Below are 12,982 nucleotides of genomic sequence, written 5' to 3' on the forward strand. Positions count from 1 at the left end.
GATCTAGTGGGAGGTGTCCCTGCCCATGGCAGGGGGGTTGGAACTGGATGAGCTTTAAGGTTCCTTCCAACCTAAACCATTCTGATTAATTCTATGAAAAAAAAACCATTTCCATAGAATGGTTGGAAGTATATTTTAAAAGGATGTCAAACACGCAGACTGTCAGTTTGGAAATACATGACACAAGCTGTGTTTTAGCAAAGCAGATTAAAAAAAAAATAAAAATGTTTCTTTGAATGACAGTTCACAACTTGAGCACCTCTGGCCAATACAACAAATGTATTTTCTTCATTTCTAAATGTATCTGATTTTGAGGGCAAGGGAGGAAAGGGAGGGAAGGGAAAAGCAAGCATCTTGCTTCACTAGGGAATAGTTACTGAGGGTTTGGCAGGAGGGGAGGTTTAGGACTTTAAAAATTACTAAAAGCAAAGGAGTTGACCTCAGGGAGTCATTTAATCTGTTTCTCTTGTTCACAGGCAAAATAAATAAGAGCCCAAGGCCCCTTGAACTGGCCAAGCAGGTAAGTCAAACTGTTAAACAACGTAACAATTCAGTGTCAGCTTTGAACCACTGTTTAACAAACAGTGAAGTACAGTAGGACAAACAAGAGCCCAAATCCCATGGTAAAATAATCGTCCTTAATCTTTAAGAACATACCTGAATATCTCTGTAAGAAAGAAGCAGGTTTATGACAATGTCAGAAGTCAGCACTTCAGTGTTATCCATACGAAGCTTAATCCTAGCCAGCTCCTTAGCCAGTTCATCTCCTTGATACTTCTCTCTAGCTTTTCTAATATCATTCAGCAGCGTTTCTTTATAATAGGCACTACAGAAATAGAAGATGGACATATAAGAAGAAGACGGACAGATATTTCTTATTTTCCTTTTTTTTTCTTATTTCTAGATATTGTTGGCATAATTTCCAACAAGTGCCATTTCCTCACAGTGGGGTGCACATAAAAATTTTCCATGAAGTACACGATATACCCAGCAAGGTGCCAGAGAATAGCAGACCTGCCATGGATGGAGGTGTGAGGAGGGTGCATACAGGCAGGCTCATCTATGGTATTCTAAGAGTGGGACCAGGTGAGAAAAGGAGGTTTTTAGGTGAGCCTTTCACTGGGGTGGGATGGCAATGGGGAAAGAGAAAGAAATCCAAGGGCCCTCAGCGCTACATCATGCTCCACACACTAGGAAAAAGAAAACCTAAAAGCTCAGTCTTTCACCATGTTTTACAGAAATACAAACAAAACCAGACTAGCCTCAGAAAACAGGGTGAGCAATCGAGAGAGACTTTAACCTCCAGCCTCAATCCTCAAAACTACAACAGTCCCTTGTAAAAGTGGCCAGTGTCATGTTTATTATCTCATACTAAAAGGCTAATGTTAAAAAAACCCAAACACCCAAATGAACCAAACAAAACCAAGCACCACCAAGAACAACAACAAAAACCAAACTATCAAAGTTACATTTGCTTGCCTATTGCTGCCACATTATTTGGTGACAGAAAAGGATAGTGTTTGGCTTTGAGCTCTACGAAGAGGCTGTGATTTATCTCCTATTACAATCTTATGCACTGTAATTTATACTTCACCTAACCCATGGACTGCCTTTGCTTACTGATGATTCAGAAAGTAACCATAAATCAGGACAGCAATACAGAAGGCAGTAAAGATAGCAGTTTTTTTAAAAAAACATATTAAGTGCAGTGAATAATAATAAATAATAATAAATCATCAATGCTGCTACTATAGATTGGTGGGGGGGGGGGAGGGTTGGTTTTTTGTTGCTTTTTTATAAGATTCAAGAGACTATCAAAGGTTCTGGAGATGTATGTGTAGCAAAATTACCACGATGTAACATGGACATCCTTGAGAAGGCTGATAAACTTGTCCACCAGGGGGACACATAGTGGCCCCAGGATATTGTCCCAGCTGGGCTGCATATACTCAGAAGCTCTTCGCTGGGCATCACTTTCACAGCAAAAGTAGTCAGCAGAAGGTGTGACGATGTATGGAATAAAGTAATAATTACCACTGGAAGCCTAAAATAAAAACAGGCACAGTTTAGAGAACAAATGAAAGTAGAAATATGCTTGTGTACACACAGAATCTTTTACTGTCAGAAGAAACAGCTAGATTGGGGCTAGTGCATTACGAACCTTTAGCGCACTGTTTAACACAAGATTTGCAAACATTGAATTAAGGGAATTTTTCATGGAAGAGTTAAAAATATTAACAAGGGTTAAATTTTATTATTAACAAGGGTAATCTGTTAACCAACGATGCAACTAAACTGTTCAATACTTTTTGTATGATGTATGTACCCTAATACAGTCTGACAGTTACAAGCTAACCTTCTGCTCCCAAATTTTGGGTGTCTGAGGTGTACTTGCATCCTCTAGGCCCACTTTTTGCTAGGAAGCATATGACGCAGAGCTCCCCACAGAGAGAGAGATACAGAGACACAAGCATTGGAAAGACTTTATGGAGGTGTTTAATCTGGAGGAGCCTACAAAATATTTGTTGCATGCTACCTTCAAATACCAAACCAACCAACCAAGAAAACCTGGAAAAGTTTCATAATGTATGTAATACATTTAGCACAGAATTCTAGAAGTAAAAAAATAAAAGTCCTAAACATGCCACATAAAAAGTGTAAACATAATCAAGGTGCTGAAAGGGGAAGCAGAAAATACCCTTCAGAGCCCCAAATCAGCAAGTTCAGAGTCTTCGGCTCCTGAGCAAGACTCCAAAAAACCAGATAACTGCAAAGTTTTCCACAGGTACTAGAAGCACCAGTTTTGAGCTATGACAATTCTCTGCTGTTTAAAAGTAAACTGCATTTCAGAGTAACTAGACAGGAGCACTGAAGAATGGGTCAGTATGATACATCTAACACAATCAACTACCACTAAATACCCTTCAAACTCCACCTTGGGGATATCAAGGCATCAAACATACAGCAAAATCAATACCTTCTATTTTTTCATAGCATCTAGGCTGGCAGTAAAGCTGTAGCCATTCAAAGTCACCTTGAACAATGGGAGAATGCCGAGATAATGGAATGAATGGATATGAAGATGACAAATTTTTATAGGCATTAATAAACTAGATGAGAAATAAACAGTTTATGGGAAGTTAACAATGTAGGGCATGCAGTTACTAAAAATACAGATGGAAAAAAAAACCTGTATCAGTACATCCTGTTGTTGTTATAAGTCTGCAAAGATTTAGAATTTTAAATTATTTCTAATAGATAAGGATCAAGCCACAATCCTTCCTCATAAACACTACAGTACCTTATCTCTCTTGTAACAATGTAATTATCTGTTGCAATGTCATCTTTACTTCCTATCAAAAAAGGTGGAAAATTTGCAACTGAAACCACCAGTATTTAAAAGCAATTTAGTCTTCAGTTTATTCAAATAAACACTGACTTCAGTACAAAACAAAAGCTGTTTGTGTAGAAACTCTGTTCTTAAACCTGTAATAATGAATTAGCTCTTCCTGCAATGGAAAAAAAAAAAAACAATAATTTGAAAGCATGATGTATTTTGTGACATAAAGGGAACTGCAGTCATCTAATGAAAACACAAAGCAGTTTTTCAGAAAAAAAAAATTAAATTACATTTGTGAAACACTGTATTAATATTATTGAGCCAACATCTCATCTATTTGACCTGTATTTCTTGCCTCTGTGGATAGGAAAATCTATACAATTAAAAATATGTTTACCCACAACAGACACATTCTTGTGTCCAGAGAAGAACTCTGCACATATTTGAGCATGTCACCTTGTCTGAAAGTAACCAGCTCCAATTTTCTAACTTATTCTGTCCAAATCTTACATATAATAAATTATAAAGCTCCTTCATGTAGAGTGTGTGGCCTTTCTAAGACTGTCTTTCTTATCTTCATTACATAGAAAACCAGTTCTGTCCATGTACTTTTCTTACACTATTAAACATTAGAGATGGCTTTAAAGGTTAGAGAAGGAAGATATCATCTTGGCTTCTTATGATTATCTACTCAGGATGCTGGTCTTTGACACCACAAGCTAATCATTGTGAAAATTACTGTGCTGTCATACACCACCTATTGCTTTTTAGGATAATGAATAAATGGCACAGGTGAGTATGAAGTAAAATATATAGAAATCCAAGCTGCAAGTATATAATACCTATAAATTGTGAGTTATTTAATTGTAATAGAACTATAACGTCATAGTTTATGAAGATTGTATGCTGAGCTGGTTTATTTCAGGATTAGTAGTTAAGCTCTTCTTATTGTCTTATTTTGAGAAATGTTTAAGTTAAAAATAACAAAAAATCAAGCAGACTGAAAAAAAAAAAAAAAGCTCATCTACCAGTAAATAATGTGTGCTCAGTATGCTAGTAATGAAAATTTTGCATTCAACAACACTTCAAAATCTAGCACAAAAGGAGCCAAAAATTTAGGATAGTAGGAAAAACAGAAAATAACTGAAAGCAAGTTGAGAAAGGGACCTGTTCTTCAGGGAAAAATGGTTAAAGGCATTAATCACAGAGTCATGCTTTTGCTGAAGTGCTGAGTTAGGCTCACATAGACCATTTTTAGACTCTAGACAAGGCAGGCCAAGTGTAGACTACTTTTCACCTTAAAACACTCCTCTAAGCGTTTTCTTAATGCTGCTAAAAGTAAACTTTTGACCTTACTAACGTAATCAGTTTTTTTTTAATTGCACTGCTAGCTATTCCAGTACAACTATCACTGTGACAGACACTACACTAGAACTAAAGTTTAGGAGTCCTTTTTTTTCTTTCCCTCCATATAAATAATGTTGCGTAAAATCTCTGCATTTTTAGAGGCAGTTATGCCTGCACAGTGAAGAGCACAATTATTTTACTTAAGCTATGCAATTCATTTTGCTACTTATTCAAGCATCAAGAGCATTAGGATTGCTTAGCCTACCTTATCAAGCAGTTACAAGGAAAACACACAGGATAACAGAAAAATAACTGCATTCACTCAAAGAAGTCACAAAGTTTTGAGGATTTAAGGAGTTTAATTCACTGTTGCCTTAAGAACTGAGGTTTTCACTGTAGTTTTCTGTGACATCACATTCCTATCCATCATGCAGTACAGTTGACCAAGACTTTTAAAAAATACTTCCTCTTCTAAAGTTGAATATATACAGTATTTTTATGTAAAGGCTGTGAAGAGAGATTATCACAAGCCAAACATTCTGGATGCTGGGATCTAGCTCGCAAGGAAAGAGTACTCCAGGATAAGAATCACTTTGAAGAAAAGATCCTGCCAAGTACTATTCTTAAGGAATCCTTAAGAGAGAAACGGTGTACATTTTTAAATGCCTAGAAACATGGTTATAAGATGCCATATCTGTTCAATAGGAAGCAGATTTAAAGTAATACATACTTTGTCTATCAGATAACCACTGTGGTATTCAGGAGGTACTTGAACCCGAAGAAAAGCTTTGTGGTTGGCAACCTACTCCAAATAGAAGTAAAACAACAAAAAGGAAAACACCACCACAAAACAGCATAAGAATCAAAAAGACAGACATGACACATGAATAGAGAAATTATTAAAGAAACAACATAAAATTAATATAGATATTTATAGCAAGTCCATTTAGAAGGCCAAGAAAACAGTGCTCTTGCTACCCAGTATATGATTTGTCTGTCTACATAATTTGTCTATTCATCTCCTTGTGTCATCAGAAACATACTTTCAAGTCTTACTTTTATGAACCTATCAGACTGATTGCATGATTAGTTAACACTAATCCAACCGCTACTAATACACATCCCTTGAGATAGTAACATTTCCATAAAAACTACATAAACATTTATTGGCTATTTAATATTTAACACTTACTGGCTTACCCATTGCTTTTGTACTATTCTCCCCTCAAAAGAGAAAATGATTGCATTGAAGATGTTCCTACTCGTCTTTCATTCTCAGCCCTTTTGCAAACTCTTTTTATACAAGCATTTATATTTTGTAAATGTTTGTATAACATACAAACATTTATATTTTGTAAAAATAACCATAAAATATAGAAAACTACTCTGCAATAATACTTCTTCAGATTATTAAATTCATATAATGTAATCATACTTTTAGAATCTTGGCTCTTCCATGTATCCACTGGGGCTACTAAATTGGAGAATATGGGTCCAAGTGCAAAAATCTTTCTTAAGATTTTTTTTTTACTTAAATGTTCATTGCCTTGAAATAGTAGATGCAGTCTAATTTATACAGCTAGTGAAACTCTGAAGAGACTTTTTGCCAATTACCATAAGAAGTGATTTTTCAATATAAAAGTTCCTTGCGGCAAGGATAAATTGCAATCCTGTCCCCTTTAGATCAAGGAGAACTTTTGCTAATGACTCCTCCATGGCCTAGACTTTATTCTTTGCTTGCTATAGGAGCTGCTACATGTTCTAACAAAAAAGCCCCAAACCATTTAAATCTCTGAAAATACTTTATCAGGCCCAGTGGCCTAAGTATTTTATAATAAACCTTTTGCTTTCATAGCCAGTTTACTTTCCTTTAAATTACTTCCCTGAAAGCAATTAACAGGGTTATTCAAATTTCTTCAGGCATACCATCAGCTAAAGAAAAATTAACTATTAAGTCTTTTTCCTTATATCCTGTACTTGCCATAATAATTTTCCTAGAGTGTGAAATTCTAGCTTGTCTTTTCAATGCCACATTTAAACAACTGAATGTATCAAAGCATGTATCTCAAACTATGTGCAACCAATGCTAGAACTATTCCCAGAAAGACTGTGTATTTTGCTTCCTGACTCCAGCAGCTTTAAAAAAGTCCCTTGTGCACTCTTGGACTTTCTGTATACAACATTTCTTAAAATACTGTAGAGGGAGAGGAAATTTCCCTATTGAAACAAAATTAAAAAATCGATAGCAACAAAACTTTGCATCATAATGGAACAACTTTCCCATGTGTTTTGTCTATTACATTGGTTTGGGGAAAAAGAATTTTTTAAGCATTTTTTGCTTTCAAAAATCCTTAAAATTTCATTTTGTCAGTAAACCAAAGTTTATCCGACATCTACAGAAACTCCAAAGCACAAGCCAGTTTTTCCTTAGGTGAATTTATTTTCCTTTACTCTACAGTCCAGTAGCATCCACGGTGCTCTCAAACCTTGACTTTTCCATAATGACACAGGAAACAAACTGTTCTGCAAGACTGCATATTTGCAATTTATTTTATCAGTTCTTATTGTGACAGAAACTAGGAAGCTGTGCATACACCCTCAACACAATTAGCAGAAAACAGCCCTCAAAGCTCAGAGGAGCTCTGCAGAAGGAAACCTAACTGATGGGACATAGAATCTTGACCTTGAATTTCATGCCAGGGCAATTCATTCTTGGGAACTGAATTCCCAAGCCAATAATTCTTTCCTTTTGTATCCAAGTATGCAATAAATTATCAATGCAGAATTTTAGTTGTTTGTTTGAGGAAGTCAAGTAGAACTGAATCAAATTCCCCATCTTATCTCACCTCTGAAAACTTTCCTGTACGGTGGAGGGAAGGAAGGAAGTTCTCCTACTCTTAAGCTCTTTTTTTCTGACAGTAAGCTATAAAATATCTCGAACTCTCACCACTGCAGTATGCTGCTGTATAATTTTCACTGTTAGACCAGTTGTACTTAGGCTAAATCTCAAATTAATTGCTGACCTTTCTTCTGGGCACTGTTTTCAGCTTTATGTCCAGGTTCTTCACTCTTGCCTCCTCCTTGATGCTGAATTAGAATATGTTTTCTTTACAAGGAAAGCGTCCATTTTATTCAAGGCTTACTGGTTATATACAAAAGAAAATCACCCCAGATGACACACAAGACATTCATCTGCATCTTTAACACGGCTCCACATCTGCTCCATGCTATGATTTTGTTTGCACCTTTTGTACATGACTTCAGATTTTCAGTTCAAATAGTAAGGGTGAGGGCAAACAAACCTCAGAGAAAGCTCCAAGCTCCAGCACAGAAAGTTTCATTTGTGCTGCTGGAAAAACAGTTTGCTGTGCCTAGTAGAATCTCAGTTGTTCCCCTTTCCATTATACACTCTGCAAATGTGTGGACACAGAGGTTGTAAGATGTGGAGAGGACTTCCCTTCATAAAACCAGCAATGGTATTCCTGTGGCTAATTCTGGGTTGGAGGAAGGCTTAGCAGCAGGTCAAGTATCTATCCTCTTTCCAACATATCTTCAGACCCTAATGAAGAGTGCACTTAAACTCTTCCTGCTATTGCATTGCTATGGAAGAGGCATACCCACACTTTCTAATCAAGAAAAGTGAAAGGAAAACACAAACCCCTAATACAGAGATATTAACTCTTGTATCTAATATTCAGCATTTAAACTGAAGTGGCAATGTAAATACATACCTCATTGGACACAGTAAATTCACACCAGTTCTGGACCTACTTAACAACGGCAGCAATCCTCCTTAGCAATTTACTTCAAACAAGATATTGCCCATATGGTGGTAAAATATTTAACCAAGCAATGAAGCAATAGCACCATATTGGGGCAGCAGCAAACTGCAAGCCTCTCATGGCAACTTATTGGATCTGAAAGGAGTAGAAAGCGATTGTCTATTTGAAGTCAACTCTATCTGAGAAAAACATAGAGTTTTAACCTACTAACTATTTGGCTTCCTAATTAGTTTGATGTAATTTCTGATCAAAAAAGGGATGAAAGAATGCAATATAGGAGCACATTTAACTAATAAGAGAGAACAACCTCATATAACAAAAAAGGGTCAAGAATCCATAGTTGGTATTTATAATCTTTTTTTCTCACTGTATTTTACTCAAAATTGTTTTCTTAATTTAAACACTTGAAGAAAGTGGGTTAGGCAATCCCTCGTTTTTAAAGGAGGGATCAGGATCCTAGTTTCAAAGTACTTCCCTGACCCATCTGCTAGCCACATGGTGTTTACAGGTCTGATACCAGGCCCTGCTCCAGAAACCATGTTACCAGATCTGTCTTGTCTTCTCTTCATGTGAAGGTAAATACCTCCCTCTGTGGGAGGAATCTGCCAGAAGAAAAGATTGCAGGTTGCTAATCTGAGCTCACTAGGCTGAATTTGCCTCCACTAATCTGTCCACGAGGATGAAGTTGCCATCACCTTCTACCTTTTTATGCCATTTCTGGAAATACCACTAAATGGCTCAGTCAGAATTCTCTCTTGCTCAGGAGGGGAACGTACATGCTTGTTACATTTTGGTTGTTCACCAGTTGATGGACAGTAGCATTCACAAGCAAATCTGCTTTATTCCTAGGACTCCCTTAAAAAGCTATAAACTGGTAAATGCAATTTACACCCCACAGGTGAAACTAGTTCAAAGATCACTAAGACAGACAGGGAAATTACCTGGACTTACTCAGGATCTCAACCTGATCTATCTTTAGCCTACATGCCATGCAGTGCTGTAGCCAATTATAAACAGCAGCTCAAAATAAACTGCTGTGAGTAATGAATTATTTCTTCTAGTTCTCTTTTAAATTATTAGCAAGCTCTAAGAACATTTAATTATTTTAGTCCTGCATAATATTGTTCAGAAGAAAATTAAAGGATATGATGAATGGGGGGAGACAGAAAGGAATAAATGGAAGCTTAAGATTTTTGCAGATTCAGTAGTCCTAAAAATAACAGTGTAGAGTGTTTAATGAAAATAACTACTAACATGATGTCAAGTGAGACAAAATGTATAACTGTCTAAGATATCCTGGCATATTGCATTAAGCCTAAAATAACCACTAGATTTTGTCTTGGTTCAGGCTTACTTGTTTAATTTTCTTGCTTTAAGGATAAGAATATTTTTACTTTGGGAAAAAATCTTTTGCATTCCTAAGTAAAATCTCTGAATTTATGAAGAAAAGGATGGGTATGCAGTAGCCAAAGCTGCTTCGAGATATATATACACACACCATATATATATACACACATATACATATATGTGTATCTTGGAGATATTAAGGCATCACACACACATATACATTTGCACAGGTGGGTGAAAGTGGTGGAGGGAGAAAGAGACTTAGAATTTCTGAGTTTACATTTTGACCTATCAACCTACAGACATATATATTGCCACTTTTCTAGAATTTTCAAAGGAATTTCCAAAGAGAAGTAACTTTTTAATTTAACTTTACTTCAGAAAGGAATTCAACAAGATTTCCACTAGTTTGAATTGTACATAAGTGAAACAGACTTCCTTCAATCATATAGAGCATAAACATGCCTAGCAGCTTTGTTATTAGAGTTGCTTCAAACTTAGTATCCTCATTTTGTGTTTTGAAATGAATGTGGATTTAATACTTACTGTGTTTTTCTGAGATACCATATCCTGGGAAAAAAAAAAAAAAGAAAAGAAACATAGGAGAGAGACAATAAAAATGTTTATTATTTTTTACTGGGAATTATTCTTTCCAATAAAAACAACTGGTATACATATATATATACACACAGAGTCATGTTTTTCACACCATAATCCAGATTTCCTGCCACAGCAAATTACAGGTAAAGGGACAGAATTACATAGAATCATAGAATAGTTAGGGTTGGATCAAGAAAAGTACTTAATTGTTTGTGCTTTGACAACCTAAGATTATTCTGCTTGAGCAACTTCATGTGTGACAGCCTGAAATCTATTGCACAGAAAATGGTCATGCCTATAGACCCTTTTCCACAACAACAGGCAATATATCAGGAGCCATCTAAGAAGTTCAGTTTTGCAAATATGATCCTCTTGAAATCCAGATTATATATTCTTTCATATGCTAAGAACTAGGTTGTTTTGTAAAGAACATTGGTGAAACTGAAAATACAACTCTCAGGATAACTTCTGCATGGGTCCTAAGAGATAAGTGATATAAAATCAGGCTGTCCAAACTTCCCAGATCTTCCCAATAGAAGTAATAACAGTCTTCAGTACTGCCTTTACAGCACTTAGGGTAGCCACTCTTAAGAGGCATGCAGACCAACCTAGACTGAAGTAAAGTAATAGATTTTGAAAGAAAGGAAAAAAACCTGACCAAATTAGTCATAAACTTGAGAATAAAGAAAACACCATCAGATTGTCAAAAATACATATTAAGGTACCAAAACCTAATAAGAATTACTGACTAACTTAAACTCCTTAAGCCAAATGAAATACTTCAAAGCAAAATTGATGGAAGGCTTAGAAATATGAAATAGCACATATCTGAAAATTAAAATATCTTCCTAACTATGCAAGTACCTCCAGTAGATGTTTACCTACAGCAATTAAAAATCTTTCTTAGCAGGGAGAAATCAACTCTTCTGAGAGCTATCCATCAGCTACACCATGAGATGTCTCATGAACTGAAAGGGTGCAAGAACAGCCCTTGTCTACCTTTTGAAGTATTCCTAAGAAAGAGGAATTAGCATATGAGTGATATCCAGCACTGAACCGGGGATCGGTTGCAGAAGAGGTATCAACGACATCAGGGTAGGACTGAATCATGTTATGCTGCCCTGCTTAAACTACTCTAGCACTTGATCTAGAGAATCTCTTCTACTTGATTTCAGCAACTTAAATCAAACCTTCTATTCCCATAGTAAGATAAGCTAGAGCCCCATGCAGGCCAAGGAGGTTATGCAAACAACTGGTAGATGAGGAAGAGGCACTGACAGAGTTTCTAGCAGACGAGGGATGAAGGCAGATGGTAATTTTTCTAATCTTAAGTGACCCAGTCACACTCCGGTGTTCCCAAATCCCCAGATTTGTCATTGACTTTATGTCCTCAGACAAAAAAACCCAGAACTGACAGTGCAAAGAATTGCAATTTCTGGCAACAACCAATGTGAAGGCCTAACCCGTGGATGGATGTAATCCTGGAGGTCATTCAGCACTTCAGTTACGGAGCAGGTCCTTGCATGTGTGCTTGGCGCAAAGCACAGAAATCAAAGCCATCCACAGAAGTCCTTATTGGGCAGAGACTAATAGATGACTAGCCTGTGCTTCCCAAACTTTGGTACATCCTTAGGAGAACCAAGTTGGTTGGAACATCTGAGTGACAGCATGGAAGAAAGGTAAAAATGTGCTAATGAAAAATAAAAATGAAAGATCTCTTTGCAGTCAGGTGTATTACCAATGCAGGATGAAAAGTTGCATGCCTGCCTAAACAGATTAGCTAGAAGAATGGAGAGCATGCAAGTATGCCTTAGCACATGTCTGTGTGGATAACCTCTGAGCAAAGTGTGAGAGGCTCCAACTCTGAGTTCTTGTGACTCCAGGTCACGCGACTGCTCTCAGTGATGGTAGCAAGAAAATGGATGATATTAAAAGCAGCAGTATGTGATGATACGGAGGATTAAAGTCTAAATGTGATCTAAAGCAAAGACAACCTGCACTGAGAAAGACAGAAACATCCACAATATATGACTTGCATCCACAACAGCAATTTTGGGACTTAAGTGTATAGCATGTGTTATCCTACTATAAAAATGAGCAGCAAGCCTATGAAAAGATTTGTTGAGGATCTCCTGTTTTATCTTCAAACAGCATGAAAAAGGAGATTCCTGTAGTCTTAGCTACTCAGTACCTAGCAGATGCAAACTTCATCTGACAGAAGTGCTTCAATAGTAGGAGTATCTTGCAATACAGCCCATGTTCAAGCATTGTTATTATACATGTCATAACATTTTTTTTTTTTTACATTTCCTCTAATTATAAGAGGGAAAGGAAGGAAAAAAACTCCCTAGCTGCATTCTCACTTCCATGTCTGACCATCCAGAGCAAAATCAGTTCCATATTACAGATCTTTTCTTATAAACAAGCTTTTATACAATTCTAATCATTACTATTTTTGCTAGCAGCTGTTTTTCTTAGCAGGATTTTGTTATCATGCTATCAAGAAATCACATTCAATGGATGTTTCAGAAAAAAACATACATTTGCATGATCAGTTATTTAAAAA

General features: G+C 36.4%; 1 protein-coding gene across 12 annotated transcripts in view; it reads right to left on the reverse strand.

Annotated features, from left to right (window-relative positions):
* The window catches only part of MAP3K15 (mitogen-activated protein kinase kinase kinase 15), a 91,183-nt gene that overhangs the window by 47,794 nt on the left and 30,407 nt on the right, over positions 1-12,982 (reverse strand). For 9 of the 12 annotated variants that reach the window (XR_009961803.1, XR_009961804.1, XM_062603722.1 and 6 more), the window contains exons 3-6: positions 10,363-10,386; positions 5,418-5,489; positions 1,851-2,044; positions 658-826 (exon numbers count right to left, since the gene is read on the reverse strand). Coding sequence is in view for 10 of the 12 variants with exons in the window: in XM_062603722.1 (XP_062459706.1) it covers positions 658-826; positions 1,851-2,044; positions 5,418-5,489; positions 10,363-10,386 (459 nt within the window). In the remaining 2 variants the exon portion in view is untranslated. The remainder of the gene's footprint in view (positions 1-657; positions 827-1,850; positions 2,045-5,417; positions 5,490-10,362; positions 10,387-12,982) is intronic. The other 3 variants (XM_062603721.1, XM_062603719.1, XM_062603720.1) reach the window with 2 other exon arrangements.

Source organism: Pezoporus occidentalis, unplaced genomic scaffold, assembly GCF_034315485.1.
Source record: "Pezoporus occidentalis ecotype Australia unplaced genomic scaffold, CSIRO_AGI_Poc_V1 ctg81, whole genome shotgun sequence".
Lineage (NCBI taxonomy): Eukaryota > Metazoa > Chordata > Aves > Psittaciformes > Psittacidae > Pezoporus > Pezoporus occidentalis.